The 17,512-nt window shown below is 46.1% G+C and overlaps 1 protein-coding gene and 1 long non-coding RNA gene across 2 annotated transcripts in view; one reads left to right on the top strand and one right to left on the bottom strand.

The window, feature by feature from the left end:
* Positions 1-15,145, bottom strand: part of PLA2R1 (phospholipase A2 receptor 1) — a 115,210-nt gene extending 100,065 nt beyond the window's left edge. Inside the window, exon 1 of the mRNA XM_077883522.1 lies at positions 14,709-15,145. Within this exon, the coding sequence (XP_077739648.1) occupies positions 14,709-14,808 (100 nt within the window). The 5' untranslated portion in view covers positions 14,809-15,145. The remainder of the gene's footprint in view (positions 1-14,708) is intronic.
* Positions 8,591-11,469, top strand: LOC144304491 (uncharacterized). The gene is made up of 2 exons (XR_013371394.1): positions 8,591-8,802; positions 11,233-11,469. It is a non-coding gene; the product is annotated as an uncharacterized LOC144304491 (long non-coding RNA).
* Positions 15,146-17,512: the final 2,367 nt, after the last annotated feature.

Below are 17,512 nucleotides of genomic sequence, written 5' to 3'. Positions count from 1 at the left end.
CACCCACCACTTTGGCATAGGAAGACTTCGGCAAATTGATGTTGTTATTATTGTTACTATTATCCTTTTGGCTTCCCAATTCTCGGTCTGCAGAGGCAACTGTAGATCCGATGGAGCACCTGGAGAGTGCTAACTTGAGCGTCCCCAAAGACTCCAGTCATTTTCAGAAAAATTCATCCTTACTTTAGCTTTTGTAGCACACAGTGTGTATAGGCTTTTTAGTTTTAGATAATCCTGAGATCACCTTTTATGGAGTAAAAATACTCTTCGAAAGCCAAAAAACAAATTTCTTGTCTTGTTTGTTCAAATATATATGCAATCATGAATTAAGAGTCTTCATCTGTTCCTCTTTCATGCTCATCTATCTGTAAAGTCTATTCTGCAGCTCTCTTATGAGAAAGAGAAAAATACATGGTGTTGACAAAAGGTGCATGGATGAGTGAATGGATGGTCTATAAATCAACATGGAAATTATATATCACTAAAATTTTGGGTAGATAAGTAATGTTTTTAAGTGTTCAAATTATTAAGTGTTATGAGAAAAGGAGTGTCAGAATCAGAACTTCTAGTTACACCAGTGATCATAAAAATACCTTCCTGAAGCAGAAGATATTAGACAAACTTAATCCCATGCTGCTCACTTTTGGAGTGTTATTATGTTTTCATGCCCAGCTGCCTTTAGAATGTAGCTTTGGAAAAGTTCCTTGGAATGTATCATAAACAAGTAGCTGTGGCTTAACAATAACAATAAATATGCCATCTCCAAAAGAATACTATGCCATACGAAGCTAAAAAATGGCCCAATCCCATTTTCCCATTAAACTATAATAGAATCTGGTCCTGGCACCATTAATCTCTATAAATTCACTGAAGAGAAAACAATTGCTTTCAAATAGACTATGAGGAGACCCAATATAGGTATCAATATTCTGATTATTATTATATGCATATATGGGTTGTCTGTAACAAAAACATAATGTGAAGAAAAGCCACCAATCCTTAGTGTCTATAGTCAGGTTTTAGAAAGGATGAAAATCAAATGTGGGAGGAAGCAAGATTGATTATATATGTCAAGGACATCAGTTCTGCTTGAACACTGATTAAGTGATTAATGAAGTACTGCCAGAATTACTAAATCTCTTTGCAGTAAAATGTTATTATACTTCCCTTCATAATTATAAGTTTAAGAGGAGAAAAGGATTGATTTACTAGAAGTAACTTATAAACTAATTTTTATCCTTTTTTTGGAGAGGGAATAAAATAGAAGATCGTGGTTCTACTTTCTACTTCTGGGTTCTTTTGAGGAGGAGATCATTTTAGATCCACTCTTTGGCCCCACAGGATAACATGCACTTTTCTAAGAAATGGGAGGAGAATTCTTCCTTGATTAAATGTAGGACTTCAGTCAAAGGTAATCCTTTCATGACTGCATGTAGAATATTACTTTATTTCACAAGTATTTGTTGGGTGCTAGCCACGTGGTAGGCACTGTGTAGGATACCAGAGATAGAAAGAGGCATTATTTGGGGCAGCTGGGTGGCTCAGTGGCTTAGCGTCTGCCTTTGACTCAGGTCATGATCCCGGGGTCCTGGGATTGAGTCCCACATCAGGCTCACTATGGGGAGCCTCCTTCTCCCTCTGCTTATATCTCTGCCTCTGTCTCTGTGTCTCATGGATAAATAAATAAAACCTCTCTCTCTCTCTCTCTCTCTCTCGAGAGAGAGAGAGAGAGAAATTATTTTCCTAAATATCTGTCCCTTAAAAGTATATCTATTTCTTCTGAAATCATGAGAATCTGGTTAATAAAAAAGAAGGAAGTTCCATCAGTTCCAAAGAAAACATTACAGCTACATTAGAGTATCCCTTAAAGGCAAGTGATGAAAAACAAAAGAAAATAGCCCAGAAGTTGAAACATTTGACTGGATCCTCAACTAGTGTACTATATGAGATAGACATAGGTCCTTAGTGTCATCGGATCATTCTGAGTGGGGAGAGTGTTGGTGTATGCATGCACTTGTCCACTTTCCAGGGAGGGGACAGAGAACAACGCTGTAAGGAATGAGGTCATTTGGAGGAGACTAACTCTAACCATAAACCTGAACCATAAACTTTAGAACTGGTGGGACTTTAAAGGTTATTTAATTGAGTCATTCTTTTACATTTTTTCCCAAATCCATTTTGTCTTTGAAGTTTAATAGCCACATGTTCAGTGAGGACCATAAAGGTCTTAGTCTAACTTTATTTACACATGTTAATTTATAACCTATAAAGGAGAAAACAAACTGCTGCAAATTCTTGCCAAACAATTTGAAGTAGGAGAGTTAAAATTTCAAATGATTTTTCAGTCCCTAGTATGGTATGTGTTAGGAACCCTGCAGAAAGGAGGATATGTATGTCATAGTGTTTGCCCTTAAGGAATTGATGCTATCCCTGAGAGCACATCATGAAATGTACAGAAAGAATTATACCTTAATGCTGAAGTATATTTTGGTGTCAGAGGTATAAACAAACACAATGAGGAAGAAGCCGGATCTAGAAGGAGTGATTTGGCCTATCAGAGATATCTCTTGCTTTCTTTCAATCTCTCTCTCTCTCTCTCTCTCACACACACACACACATTTTCGTTCAACAGTCCTTTATTAGGGACCTAACATTTGTCACACGTGGAGGTACTTTGGTGAAACTAGCCAAGCAAGATGCCTGTTTTCACTGCAGAGAGAGAGAGAGAGAGAGAGAGAGAGAGAGAGAGTTCAGAGTAGTGGAGGAGGTCTATAGATGCACAGCCAGGGAGTTGGGCAAGGCCGGATTCTGGAGCAAAATCACCAAAGCTCAAAAGTGACAAAAACAATCAGCTTCAGGGTGATGAGAGCCTACCTATAAAAAAGACTTTGGTGGCTGTAGAATGAATACAAAGTTAGAGGTGGTTTGGGGTCATTTTATGAAGAAGTTGAATTTTATTCACAGATATGTCTATTAGTCTTCGGATGAGAGAGAGCTTTAGGAATGAGAGAAGGCATGACTGAGGCTGTGGTGTAGAAGATGAATCAGCATGCTGAACAAAAGCATTTATTGAGCACTGACTGTGTGCCCCGCATTGTTTTAGGTGCTCAGAATATAGGCGTGAGACAAACATCCAAGTTCGAGGCCTGCAGTTCTTCTTTCAGTGGGATGAGATGGTCCACCAGTGGAACTGGAGCACAGTGTGGGGACTATTGCTGTGATCCAGCAAGGGGACAGAAGCTGTCAGTTCAGCTGGTTGTGGTGGGAAAGGAAAGGAGGAGGGAAGAAGGGTGAGACTCCAGTCACTAGGAGAGAATTCAAAGGAGGAAGAAATGACAAGATTTGGTGATTGATGGAATGTGAGGATTCTGGAAAAGGCAGCGGCAATGATCTGTTTTCTGGTTTCAGCTGTGCAGTTGGCTGGTAAATGCCTGCCAATTCCTGTGATACCACGAGGTTGGCATCTAAAGCCTGGGGGCTACTATTACCATCTGATCTGTCTGTCTGAACAGTGCTGGCTGGTGGGAAGTACCTGTAGGACATTTCTCTTGAGGCCCCCACCACTTCGCTTTTGACACCCCTTCTGATCACCTCCACCTATATTGTGAGCACCTAAAACAATGTGGGGCCCACAGTCAGTGCTCCACCTGTCTTCCTGTCTTGTGGTGCCTCCTTCTGCTTTAGACAGCTCTTCTCTTAGAAATGGCTGAAGGTTTGAAGTGGTAAGTGAATAAGGTTTGAAGCTTTAAGACTTCGTTGGGGTTTCTGTACTTTTCACACAAAAACACTTGAAACAAACAATAAAACAACAGTTCCTAAAGAAATGCTCTTTTGATGGTGGGACTTTAGGCAAGCAAAGGGCTTTCTGCTATTCAATAAATTCCATCATGAGGGGGGCTCTAATCCAGGCTCTGTGCTCCTCCTCGTTAAAGGGAAGTAGAAGGAAAAGTTCACATACACGGTTCACATCAAGTGCACTGCTTAAGACAAGCTATTAGGAAACTACAGCTTGCCAGATGCAACCCAGTTTCAATCTCCCACCCCATTTCCCTGGGGTTAAAGCTCTTCTGTTCTATCCACCCACACAGCTGGTGCTCAGGCACTCTCTGCCTGTAGTATCTCTTGAGTCTGTTCAGTTCCTTTCTGTTCTGACAGGTGCAGTAGTCCCTCCCCCACCCTTATCTGCCATCTTGCTTTCGGCTGTTTCAGTTTACCTGAGGTCAACCACCGTGAAGGCAGCAGATGAACCTCCTTCTGATGTGTCATCAGGTCACATGTGGCCTAATACCATGTTAGAATATCTATGGCCCTCATCTCATGACATAGATATTTTATTATCTCACATCATCACAAGAAGGGTGAGTACAGTACAATGAGTTATTTAGAGAGACACCACATTCACATAGTTTTTATTACAATATATTATAATTGTTTTATTATTCGTTACTCTGGTTAATGTCTTACTGTATCTAAATGATAAATTCAACTTTATCATAAGTATGTATGTATAGGAAAAGCCATAGTCTACATAGGGTTTGGTACCATCTGCGACTTCAGACATCCACTCGGGGTCTGAGAATGTATCCCCTGCGAAAAGAGGGGACTACTCTATTTCAGTTTGGACATGGAAAGGGTCCAGAAGGTAGTGGGGAGGGCATTTCTCCCCTGTAACCAATCTGAAAGGTGAGCAGCATCCCTCTAGGGATGTATTGGCCTTTTCCAGCTACACAAATTTGGATTTGTCCTGTCCAGTGAACAATGGGTTCAGATCTGATTGTGTTCCTTACTTAGATTACTCTGTAGCAGGAAAGGATGTTGTAAGCCACTGAATCGAGTTCTGTTCATGGCTGAATGGTGCAGAAAATCTGGATTCTTAATACGACTTTCCAAACCAATAAGCAAGGAATTTCTGATGCTTGCGGCATGTGCATTGTACTTGAAAGAACAGTCCCACAGAACAGTGGAAAAGTGTGCCTGCCCCTCCTGGCTCTCTGCACGCATGTTTGCATTTTATCCAAAATCATCTGAGACTTGGTGTTCGTCTCTTAATCTGACAGCACCTACCAAGGCCTGTGGCTACCTCTCATCTGAGACTTGGTGTTCGTCTCTTAATCTGACAGCACCTACCAAGGCCTGTGGCTACCTCTCAATTGTCTTCTATTAATCAACTAAAAGGTAAAGTACATTTTAAAATATCTCCTTATCCCATCCAGAACTTCCATCTCTTTATCTGCCCTAGCACTGTCCTTGATTTTGCGCATTGTTTATTCTCCTGCAGCTTCTGAACCTGGATAATCACCACCTCCACAGGCCCATGGGATCCTTCTCAATAAATCTTTTTACGTGTCCTCTCCCACTTTCTCTCTAATCTTCCCAAATCGCCACTCCCAGTTCCATGGGGCACACAATACTCTTTCTCACATGCCGGGAAACATGAAACCCAGCTAATCAGCTGTACTGGCTCCCGTTTTGTGGGGATTCAAATTACCTGTTCCCAACCCCTGTGTGAAGTGGGTTAACCATTTAGACTGTCCTTGCCACCCCCACTCCCTGCTTACTCGGATTCCCTCCCATCCCTTCCTCTCTGCCATTCTCATCTAGCAGTAGCTGACCCTTGCAGAAAATCTCATCTCTTCTGCAGTTCTTTCCTGGATCTCTGTATCTTACCAATGAATTTTAAAACTGAGTTGAAAACCTTTGTCTTCCTTTTAGCTTTTCGCCTATCCCTCCATCATTTTGTCTTTAGCTTGAAAGTACCTAACAGACGTTGCTGGTATAAAACTCATTATTCACAGAAGTTCTGTTACCCTATAGACTGGGTTGAAAATGTACCATCTCAGTCACCAGGAAGCCTCGCTACAGAGAGCAAGTTACAGCAGGACACAATGAGACAGAACATAAACTTCCCTCACAAATGCCTGCATGTTGAAGCCCTGAGGATATAATTCAAAGACTGGGTCACCAAAACAAACAGAAACAGAAAACAACTCCACCGACAACCACAACAATCTTGGAAATGATGTGACATTATTGAACACAAATGTGTTGACGCTGAGCTCATCCATCTTAGGTGCTTTAAGAATATACTCATTTAAGAAAAATACACATTTACTTAACTGGGAGATAGGGAATAACACAAAAACAAATCAACTTTTAATGGCAGATATAGTGTTAGTCCCTGGACTAGTTTGCTAGGGCTGCAATAACAAAGTCCCACAGACTGAGTGACTTAACAGAAATTTACCGTCCCACGAATCTGAAGGCTAGAAGTAAAAAATCAAGGTGTCAGCAGGATTGGCCCCTTCTGAGCCTGTGAGAAAAGAATCTGTTCCAGGCTCCCTCCTTGGCTTGGCTTCCCCCTGGGCGTCTTCATGTTATCTACTCTCTATGCATATCTCTGTGTCCCAATTTCCCCTACTTATAAGGACACCAGTCATCTGATATTAGGGTCCACCCTAATCACCTCATTTTGATTTGACTACCTCCATATAGGTCCTATCTCCATATAAGGTCTCAGTCCCCCAGTCCCTATGGGGGTTAGGAATTCAACATACCAATTTTGAGGGGGTTACAATTCAAACCATATTAGTCCCCATGCTTCTGGTTCAGTCTGGCCACCTACTCTGCAGGGCCCAGAGTAAAATAAAAATGTGGGGCTCTACCTGGGGCAGGGAAGTGAAGGCAATTTCCACTTCCCGTGAGCCCACAAGGGATTGCAACCTCTGTGTCAGAAAGTACTGGACTCACACTCAGTACCTGGACTGGGGATAGGTACAGGATCCCCACTCAGTCCTCACCAAACACGCCTGGTACCGTCAGCCCAGGGTGGGTAGCCGCTGCCCTGTTCTTCCCTGAGATGCCACTGGGCATCCGCTGGCAGACCCTGGGCCTCCTGTCCCCTAACCAGAACACAACCTGGTTGGCACAGTGGATGGAGAGTAGGAATGGGGAGGCAGCAACTTAGAACCCATCCAGGGGATCTGGTTAGGGATGGGTGGGTGACAAAAGTGGGACTGAACTTGAGCTGAAGCTTCTAGCTTCTGGTTCATGTTTTATTGTTCCATGAGACTTCATGCCCAGAGCACAAATTTAGAGATTAAAATTATTGAGAATTCCAAGACTCAAAACCACAGGACATCAAACTCCAAGTGTAATGCCCTGCTGAGCAGGGGACTCTAAGTGTCTTCATTGGCCACATGCCCATGAACCCACCCTGTTCTTACTTGAACAAATCTACACTTTGGAAGAAAGGCTTTGGCAAACTACCGAGCACAGCTTTTAGGACAGAACTGTTTGAAGCTGAACAGTAACTGCCTTGGTTTCTCCATCTGTACAATGGGTGTAATAATAGCACTGGGTTCATAGGTCATAAGGATAACTTCAGTCACTTTGATCACCTTATAAATGTTAATAAAAGAAAAGCAAATCATAACGCTGAACATGGATAGTGCCAAATAAGGCAACAATGTTTTCAGTTAGATAACCACTTTGAATTTCCTCTTATATTTTCATAATTGAAAAGGAGAGTTCTCAATGCCAAAAGCCAGACATAGTAAAAGTTTTTACTAGCATATTTCTTTTTTACGTTAACAAGCTTTTTTTGTATTTATTTTATTACTTGGGAGGCTGAGTATGTTTTTAGATTAGCCATTTATCTTTTTTATTTTTATTTTTTCCATTTATCTTTTTTAAAAAAATGTTTTCATTTAAATTCCAGTTAGTTAATATACAGTGCGATATTAGTTTCAAGTGTACAATATAGTGATTCAACACTTCCATACAACACCCAGTGCTCATCACAACCAGTACAGTCCTTAATCCCCACCACCTATTGCACCCATCCCCCACCCACCTCTCCTCTGGGAACCATCAGTTTGTTCTCTATAGCTAAGAGTCTGTTTCTTTGTCTCCCTCTTTTTTTTTTCCTTTATTCATTTGTTTTGCTTCTTAAATTCCACATATGAGTGAAATCATACAGTATTTGTCTTTCTCTGACTGACTTATTTCACTTAGCATAGTACCATATTTCTTTGAAACTGTAGTAGTCTGGAAGATCTCATAAATTTAAAAATCGTGTGACCACACATCAAAGCAGAAATCTCTTATTTGTTTTGTTTAGCTCTGTATCACAGAACCCAATTTACAGAAATTTTAATAATATTCCTCCATTTTTCTTGAGTGGCTTTATATTTTTCTCTGAATGACCTAATACCATGTTTACAAGGCCTTCTTTTGTTCATTTTTTTTATGAACTATATCTCCTTTCAATCTGAATAATTAAAGAAATATAATTTATGTTCCTAGCTTTGTACTGGAACATCTCCTAAAGGGCTTTCAAGGATAATTTCGAAAAGAAAATGGAGGCAAGGGTCTGTAATGTCTCAACTATATTACTTTGATAGATCATAGGAGGATTTATCACACAGGGATGAGTTTAAGAGGCAAAACAAAGAAATCATTTCTTCAGAAAACTGGAATAAATAAGCAAATTGTTAGGTCAAGGAAGGGGAAATGAAGGGACAACTGAATTCTGTGTGACTCTATTGTTCTGGTCATTGGCTTGGAACCTGCATTGTGTGGTATCAGTTACTGTAACAAACAATAATAGGAAGAATTTAGAAGCTTAATGAGAAAAAGAAAAGCACTAGGAAAACTAGAAGTCTATGCTGACTCTCAAAGGCTCCTGAGGAAAACAGGCAGTCAGAGAAACTGGGATGAGAAAAGTATGAAGTGGAAGAGATTCTGAGACAATGATGAAGATGGGAGAAACAGAGTCAGGTGGTGGGAGTGACTGATGGCCGGGTAGGACAGCTAAACCAGTGTCTGATCAGGCTTTTACTTAAATTCCACATCTCTAGATTAGAGGATGGCTCATTGCCCAGGGGTGTAGGAATTGCCTAGAACAATTTCTTAAAAAATCAATAGCTTTTCTGCTTTAGGAAAAAATTCACTCTTACATGTGGATGTACTGGTAATTGCAGAGAACAAGAGGCTGGCTTCCTTTTCCTCCTGTCACAGAATCAAGTCATATGCTCCCATCAATGAACTATTTTATGAGGTCACAGGCTATGGGGAGTGTCTGTTGTATCCGTACTTGAGTGTCTGGTTCGAATGACCATTTTTCAAGTTCCTATTGGGGCAAGCTCTCTAACCTTCTTCATCAGTAAAGAAGGGTATGTATTAATAGTACCTGCCTCACTGTGGTGAAGGCTCAGTGTGTTAATGTATGTAAAATAGCACAGTGATCATTCTCCAAATGTTAGGCACTATTAGGAGCAGTCAAGGGAGTCATTGTTACCTTTGTATCAGAAATGGAAGCTATGGGGAAATCTCGGGGTCACCGCGTCTGCCCACTGCTGCCTCCAGGTGGTGGCTCTCAGCACCCTCCTTCACAAACCTCTCCCATATGGCACTCAGTCTTCCCTTTCTCAACACTGGGGTGCACCATCCTGAACCTCTTCCTTACATTCACTATGACTTTGATGCCCACAAGCTCCCTGTTGTCTTCTCCACCTCAATGCCTTTAACTTCTGCACAGATGCCCTAATATTCTGGCCCAGTGTTTTCTCCACCACAGGTCATGGCTCATCAATGGGTCATGATATGAATGTAGTGTGTCATAAGCCGTGTTACGAAATGAGGTAGCCTGGAACCGAGTCAATGAGTAGCAGCACGTCGTGTTAGGTAATGGTATTTTTTAAATGAAACTTTCGTTTCACATACATATGTCGGTACTGCTATGAATGCTGGGTTCCTCAACTTCCTCTGCTCCAAGGACTTCTTTCACCCATTCCCCACTTCAGTGACCATGCCTGCAACCACACCTTGGACCTGGTCACTACTAAGAATAGTTCCACCTTGTTATTTCCATTGAATAACCACTGCTCCTCCTGTTCTGTCATTTCTCCCGTGTCCTTCACTAAGTTTATTATTTTTAATTCCCTTCTTTTTTAACCCATATTTCTGGAATCTACACCTTCTGCTTCTCAGTATTCCTGCTGTGACTGACTTAGCTCAGGTCATCAATGTCTTTCTTCATGGGCAGTCACTTTAACCTCTCACATGGTCTCTTTGCTGCCTTCCAGAATTACCCTCTTCAAGTCCCAAACTGACCCTGGCATTCTTAAGTTTAAAAGTGTGATCTGGTTCCCTTTTGTCCAAACCCATGAGACTCCTCTCGGCAGTACCCAATTCACGCAACCAGAATTTATTTCCATAAGCAGAGTGCCTCTGACCAAATTCTTCATTCCCTCATCTCTTGCCTGCATCCAAATATAGATCTGTCACAACTGCTTGTCCTGTCACAACTACTTCTCCTGCCACAACCTCGTCCTGGGGATCTCCTCCATCACAGTCTCTGAGGGAGCAGATCCCTGCGTGCACCTCACACCACTCTCACAGCCTACTAGCTATGGGAAGGCTTCTGATTCAGGCTAGAGTGCAGGGACTGGCCAGCATGCTATGACAAGTGTGGCCAGATTCCTCTCCTAGAAGATTGAGCAACTCTACCCACAGAAGCTCTGGGAGCTACACATGAAAGGTCTTGTAGGTTGAAGCAGAAGAAACCGGTCCACAAAAAGTGTACCAAACAGGGACCAGCAGGCAGCCCCTGAGAGCAGGAAACAGAGAAAGTAGTTTTATTTCTGTTTCATTTCAGCCAGTTGTCAGTTCACAGGAGGCCTAGTTGCACAGGAGAGCCTGCCCTTGGGTCCCCCTTGAGATCCTAGTGTCCTTATATCCAGCCTCATGTTTGCCCATGTGACCTTCAGTGGGTCCTCTTTCTTCCATCCAAAAGAGCTCAGACTAGAACTTTCAGCCTATTGCCGAAACATATGATTCTGTGCCTTGGCACACATTCTATGCTTTCCCCCAGGATCCTCTCTCTCCTTTTTCCCACGTGGCGACTACCTACTTATCTTTTGGGAAAATAAATGCGTTTTTGAGTGTGCAGCCCCTCAGGCCAGTCTTCTCAGTATGCCTTTAGAACTTTGCTCATACCTTGTTATCTTAACATCTACTGCACCGTTTTGTAATTTTTGTATTTCTATATCTGTCTCTGGACTCTCAGCCTCTTGAGGACATATCCTACTCATATTTTTACCCCCCCCCCCCCAAATCTGAGAGTGAGTAGCAGATTCTATTAGTTCCTACCCGCACTGCCTACCCTGGAGGTCATTTGCCCGAGACAGTGCTCATATTTTGTGACTGACTCTGTGTCTCCTTGCCTGACAGCACTCATGCAGGCCAGAGACCGGGAGACTAGTGCCCCAGGAGGAACCCTCCATCGGTGAGGAATGGGGGTTGGTGGATGAATTCCTCTGTTTCCTGCCTCTCAGTGGATCCACGGCATTTTCCACAGTCACTGAGAAGGGCACCTGTGAAATTGAGCCCCTTCCTGGTCTCATTTCCTTATTCCTTCATCGTGTCTTCTAGAATCACCTCCCAAATAAACTACTTGCATTGAAATAAGTACATGTCTCAGAGATTGCTTGTGGGTGAATCCTGAATCCAAACCACGAAGAGAGACAAGGCACATAGTGCTCAACAGATAGTGAATACACAGCAGAGGTCTTCAGCCCCTCACCCTCTTCCTGTTGACACAAGATTTCAAGAGATGACCCTACCCCTCTACCCCAGTTCACTGTCTTCTTCTAGACAGGCCCCCATGGTCATGCACTGTGACCTCAGGCGCATCAGCACCCTCACTTCCCTTTGATCATTCAGAAAAGCCTACCCATAAGTCCATAAGGACTAGCACAGCCATGGGCTCCCTCCAGTCCTGCCCCTGGGAAGATAAGTGCTGCTGAGGAAAGTCTCCTATTTTGGGGTAGGTTGGGGCCATTTCATATCATTTTCAGCTCTCAATATAGCTTTAAAATTCTTTTTAAAGAATTTTATTCCTATTCATTTCCTTTAGCAACCTCTACAGAAACTATGTCCACCTTTCCCCAGAGCCCACTCCCATCTTCATCCTCCCACCTGCCCTCCCAGTGTTGGGGGTACTTGAGTGAGTGAAGTTACAAAGTTGCAGCACTTGCTAGAAGAGCTCAGATTCCAGAATCACGGTGAGGCATGTATGATAGCCAACTAGAGGTAGGAGGCACACTGCAGACATGCAGTACTGTGCGGTGCACAGGGCAGTATATGACTGTTAAAGGTCTATCAACCTGTCACAATGGTCTGGATTGGCCAGAGGAAGATGGTGTTGTGGTGATACTGAAACAAAAGGACAACACTTGAGTAAGTACTATTATTCCCTCCATTCTTATATATGAGGAAACTGAGGCACAGAGAGGCGAAGTAACCTGTCCAAGGTGACATAGCCAGTAGAGACACACAGTCTGGCTCAGAGACCATGAACTTAACTATTATACGACACTGTATCTACTGATTTTTGAACACAAAATTATTGATGAATGAAAAGTCCCCACGATAGCATCCATCATCTGCCTCCCAAGACCGGGATGTTTATAATATATATCAAATCAACAATACATATGAAACAACTCAGATGAAAAAGTGCTATATGTACAATCTGCCTTGAATTATTACATATCCCTTATTAGTGAATATCAAGCTGAGATGCGTGCATATGTCATCTAGCTGCTCGGTGGAGACCAACCATGGCTAAAAATAAGTCAGCGTGGTTTGGTGCACATGTGGAACACAGCAGTAAACCGAGGCACCCCCAACACATGGTCAGAAACCTGTGTAAAAGCTGTACCTCAGCTCCCATGTTGCAAAGACGGATGTCTGGAGCAGACAATGTCTCAAGTCCCTTCCAATGCTAAGATCTGCTTTTTCCATCGTTGTATAGACAGGAAACACTTGATTTCAAAGCCATCTAGATCATACTTAAAATTTTACCGATGGGGGAATAACAAAAAACAAAAAAAAAAAAACAACAACAAAATTTTACCGATGGGGATGGTGGAAGTCAGGGAGGGGAATCTGTGCAAGGATTGGCACAGTCAACGTCACACAGTTTCCGATGCACACAGCGTGCACATTCAGTGAACACTAGCAACAGCATTTCCTATCTCTCTGCTAACTCTGTCGGGTTTTCAGATTTGCAAACTGTCACTTGGAATGTACAGGAAGTAGCAGACGGTTTTAACTTCAGAGCGTCCTTGACCACTGAGAAGAAGGCACTGATTAGAAATTATCTCCGGCCAGGATTTGGGTCTGCTACATATAGTAGGGATTAGCTCATTAGTGCTAACCCTGGCTCAGAGGGTCACCAGCACATTTTTCTCTGTGTGGCCTGAGTCCAGCTTCCGTCCCAGCGTTGCGGCCCGTTCTAGATCCCCAGCACTCAGGTGCATTTGAAAATGTAAAGGAACAAGCACTGTGTGGTAAACCCCTGGTGGAGATGGATCACACAGGACCATTTCCATTGAATTTACCATGAAGGTTGAGAGGTCTCTCATCTTTGGCTGTTTTAGAGTAAGAATTACTCAACCTGTCCCTGATAAGGCCTGGGGGGGGGGGGGGGAGGGGGCTAGAGAATCTAGACCAGAAAAGATTGCCTCAAAAATGAGCGCACAGTATGTTGAGAAGTAGAACAAAAATGAAGGCGTTGGTCACACCTTGTCTCACTTCTTCTTTCCAAACTCATCCTCCAAGGCAGACAGGACAGGAGCTGCCTGGGGGCTCCTTCTGGTTCATTTACCCGCCGCCCCCCCTCCTTCCACAGAGGGTCCTTCCCTCTGGGCCCCCGCCCCTGTGCCTCAGGGGCACCCATGCCGGGTTGTCCCCCGTGGGCCCCCGCAGGACAGCCTCTCCTCGCGACTCCTGACACATCTTCTGGGAGTCCCATGCCTACTGGGTGCTGGTTGGACGCTGGGGGGGTGATCTCTGTGGGCACCTGTGCTGCGGGGCGGGGTGGGAACCTGGCTCCCAGGCTCCAAATGCCCCGCAGACCACCTCGTTTCAGCCTGGCCGCATTCCCAGCTCTCGGGGTCAGCCCCAGGGGAGCTAGGGCCGCACCTGCTGCAGCTCCCCGGAGGACCCGTCACCCTCCCGGGGCGATCTTCCCCATCAACAGGTCTCCAGAGCCCACATTTTGAGCGTCACCGAGTCTGTGCCCGGCAGCCTCTCGCAGGGTGCCCCGCGGGTGCGGCTGCGGGTGCGGGGTGCGAATGCGGGTGCAGGGTGCGGGTGCCGGGGTGCGGGGTGCGGAGTGCGAGTGCGGGGTGCGAGTGCGGGTGCGGGGTGCGGGTGCGGGTGCAGGGTGCGGGGTGCGGGTGCGGGTGCGGAGTGCGGGGTGCGAGTGCGGGTGCAGGGTGCGGGTGCCGGGGTGCGGGGTGCGGGGTGCGGGTGCGGGTGCGGAGTGCGGGGTGCGAGTGCGGGTGCGGGGTGCGAGTGCGGGTGCAGGGTGCGGGTGCGGGTGCGGGGTGCGGGGTGCGGGTGCGGGTGCGGGGTGTGGGGTGCATGGTGCCGGGGGCGCGGGGTGCGGGTGCGGGATGCGGGGTGCTGGGTGCGGGTGCGGGGTGCGGGGTGTGGGGTGCGGGGTGCCGGGGGTGCCGGGTGCGGGTGCGGGGTGCGGGGCACAAGGCCCGGCGGGCGCAGGAGCGGCGGGTGCGCACGGCCTCCTCGGCGCCCCCGACAGCGGCCGCCCGGAAAGCACGGTCGCCTTAGCCTCCCCCCCCCGGGGCCCCCCCGCCCCCGCTGGCGGATCCGGCCCCTCGGGCCCGGGGGACACTCACCCTGCCACCCGGGCACCGGCTCGGGGCTGAGCGCGGCCACCGCGCCCCGGGCGAGGCTCCGCGGCGCCCCCAGCAGCAGCAGCAGCCGCAGCCACAGCATCGCTAACCACTGGGCTCGCCGGCCCGGGGGGGTCGCAGGGACCCCGCACCCCCGGCGCCTCGCGCCCCACGCCTCGGCCGCCGCGGCTCCGGCCTCCCGCGCCCCGCTCTGTGGTCCCCGCGCCGCGGGCGGACACTCGGGGCTCCGAGCAGCGGGCGGGGACGTCGCGGAGGTTTTCCCCGCCCTGCTCCCTGGGGCTCGGAGGGGGAGGGGGGAGGGGGAGGAGGAGGCCGTGGACCGCCGGCGCGTCCCAGAAATTCCTGCCTTTGGGGTGGGGACGGAGGAGGGGTGAGGCCGTCCCGTGCAGGCTCCTCCTGCTTCCAGGCCCTTCTCTTCTTCCCGGGGGAGGCCGAATAGCGGCTGGGGGGGGGGAGCAAGTTGAGAATCTCCGGGACAGGAAGTCTGACATCTGGGTTTGCAAACCACCCGGATTCTGGAAAACACTGCGGGTTTGGCAGCAAGCAATTTGGGAGTAAACTGAGCTGCTCCGTGAACCCAGACGCTCTGTGAGTTCTCTGGACCTCCCCTCCTCCGGAGTGCGGACCATGGAGACCCGTGGGGTGCACCCGGGTCCTTCCTCCAAGTACCCCGAGGTTCTTCCATTGTTGATCTCCTTTTCTTAAATGCCATCCCCCACTTTCCATCTCCTTGGATCCCCTTCACCCAGCAAAATAGCTGGGTTATCCCACTTCATAGCAGTTGTTCCACTTTACAGCCAAGAAAAGCCATCTCGAAAGGCAAAATTATTTGCTGCAGGCCACTCCTTAACGTAGCAAAAGTTGCTCCCTAAACTAGTTAGTAGGAAAAACTTAGAATGTAGTTTTTCTAGCTGTTGTCTTTCAAATAACCAGCAGAACACTAGGAACATTTAATATTCATGAGAACAAGCTAACATAAGACCTTTCCTAAATAGGACCTTGGCCTTAATCACTAAAACACTAGAGGGAAAAAGGAGCTTAAAGAAAAAAAAAATAATAATAATAAAAAAAGGAAGGTCGTGGAATCTTGGGGGACCTTTCTCAGCCTTATTGGTCAAGATCAAATTAACATTTATGAGTAACAGCGTCTGCTATAGTCTACATTGCATCTGCCTTCCCCAGTTCATACATTGAAGCCCCAAACCTAGTGTGATTGTATTTGGAGAGAGAGCTTTCAGGAGTTAATCACATTTAATGAAGTCTTAAGGATGAGGTCCTAGACGGGATCAGTGGCCTTGGAAGAAGAGGGAGAGATCTCTCCATTTGCAGTCGTCAAGGAAAGGCCACATAAGAGCACAGCAAGGTGACCATATGCAAGCCAAGAAGAGAGTTCTCATCAAAGATTGAAACTTTGGATCTTGACCTTCGATTTCTAGCCTCCACAGCTGTGAAAAATAAATTTCTCTTGTTTAAACCACCCAATCTATGATATGCTCTTATGGCAACTCAGCCAGACTAATACACTGTTTTAGCCTGGTTCCCCAGAAAGCAGAACCTGGGATGAGAAGGCTGCCAGGAAATGAGATTGAAGACCAGAGTGAAATAGGGTAGAAGGGAAAGCCATTGCCTTGGCCATTGCAGTAGCAACATGTGTTCAGTCCTGTAGGGCCTCAGAAGACCTTTGAGCAGTCTTTCCTGAGGAAAAGAAGAAAGCGTTTATCTACAGGCTCCTCATTCCTGCTGGCTAAGGTGATCCTAGGATTATTAACTCCTCTGCACATTTCCTTGGCAGTGGTGAGCTTTAAGCATGGTCCCAGGCCTTGGCATCTAAGAGGCCCAGGGGCAGGTAGCAACAGGTGCATGGCACGGCTAGAGGTGAGGTGCTGTCAGATTGCCCCAGAAGGAAGCTGGGGGAAGCCTGTGCAGGGCTGGCTACTGCAGAGGCAGCTGGAGTACGAGGTGAGGCTGAGAGAAGTGAGAGTTTCCAGTGTGTGCACTGAGTCAGCAGTATATCATTAGATGTAGACGTTAGCATCTCTGCCTGAAAACAGGCAGAAAAGGGATGCCTTTAGCATACTGACTATGGAGATTTTAATCATGAAGCATTTCTCCTGTGGCCACGGAATTACATTGTGTACTACGGGAATATCTCCAAAGTAGGTGATTCAGGCACGAGTGGGCAGGTATCTACTACCACAGTCAAGTGCAATCCACATGCATAATCTGGAAGCAAAGTGCAACGCTGATGTCAAGCTTTGATGAAGCGCAGGGCAGGGAGAGTAAAAGGTTGAGAGATTGAGAGGAGCTAGAGTGATTGTGCAGGGGTAGATGTATTCAGAGAGGCACGGGAAGAGGCTTGTGGGATGGGAAGAAGTTGTGGGGAAAAATGCAAAGGTTTGAGTGTGAAACGCTTGTATAAGCAACAGCGAGTAGATGGACCTGGCTGGGGCAAAGGGCAGCTATTGGGGCAGAGGGCAGCTGTTGGGGCAAAGGGCAGCTATTGGGGCAAATAAGGTCAGTCACTGGGACATTGAGCCATCTCCCACTGGCTGTGGGATCCAGGTGAGACAGTCACCTGCCCTGGACTTCAGTTGTACCCTCCGTGTAATGAGAAAAGGAGAAAGCCTTCCTTGCCCCAAAACAGAGAACATTCAAAAGTAGCAAAGCTATGAATGTGAGGAGGATAAAAAGGGGAAACAAACCATATTTAATCTAAGAGCAATTAGTGTAATGAAGAGTGGTGATGACAGCTTCCTGGCCTACTGACACCATATTTCTTATTCAAC

The sequence above is a fragment of the Canis aureus genome, chromosome 34, assembly GCF_053574225.1.
Source record: "Canis aureus isolate CA01 chromosome 34, VMU_Caureus_v.1.0, whole genome shotgun sequence".
NCBI classification, from domain to species: Eukaryota; Metazoa; Chordata; class Mammalia; order Carnivora; family Canidae; genus Canis; species Canis aureus.
The sequence above is the reverse complement of the archived record's forward strand: the minus strand, read 5'-3'. Positions and strand labels throughout refer to the sequence as shown.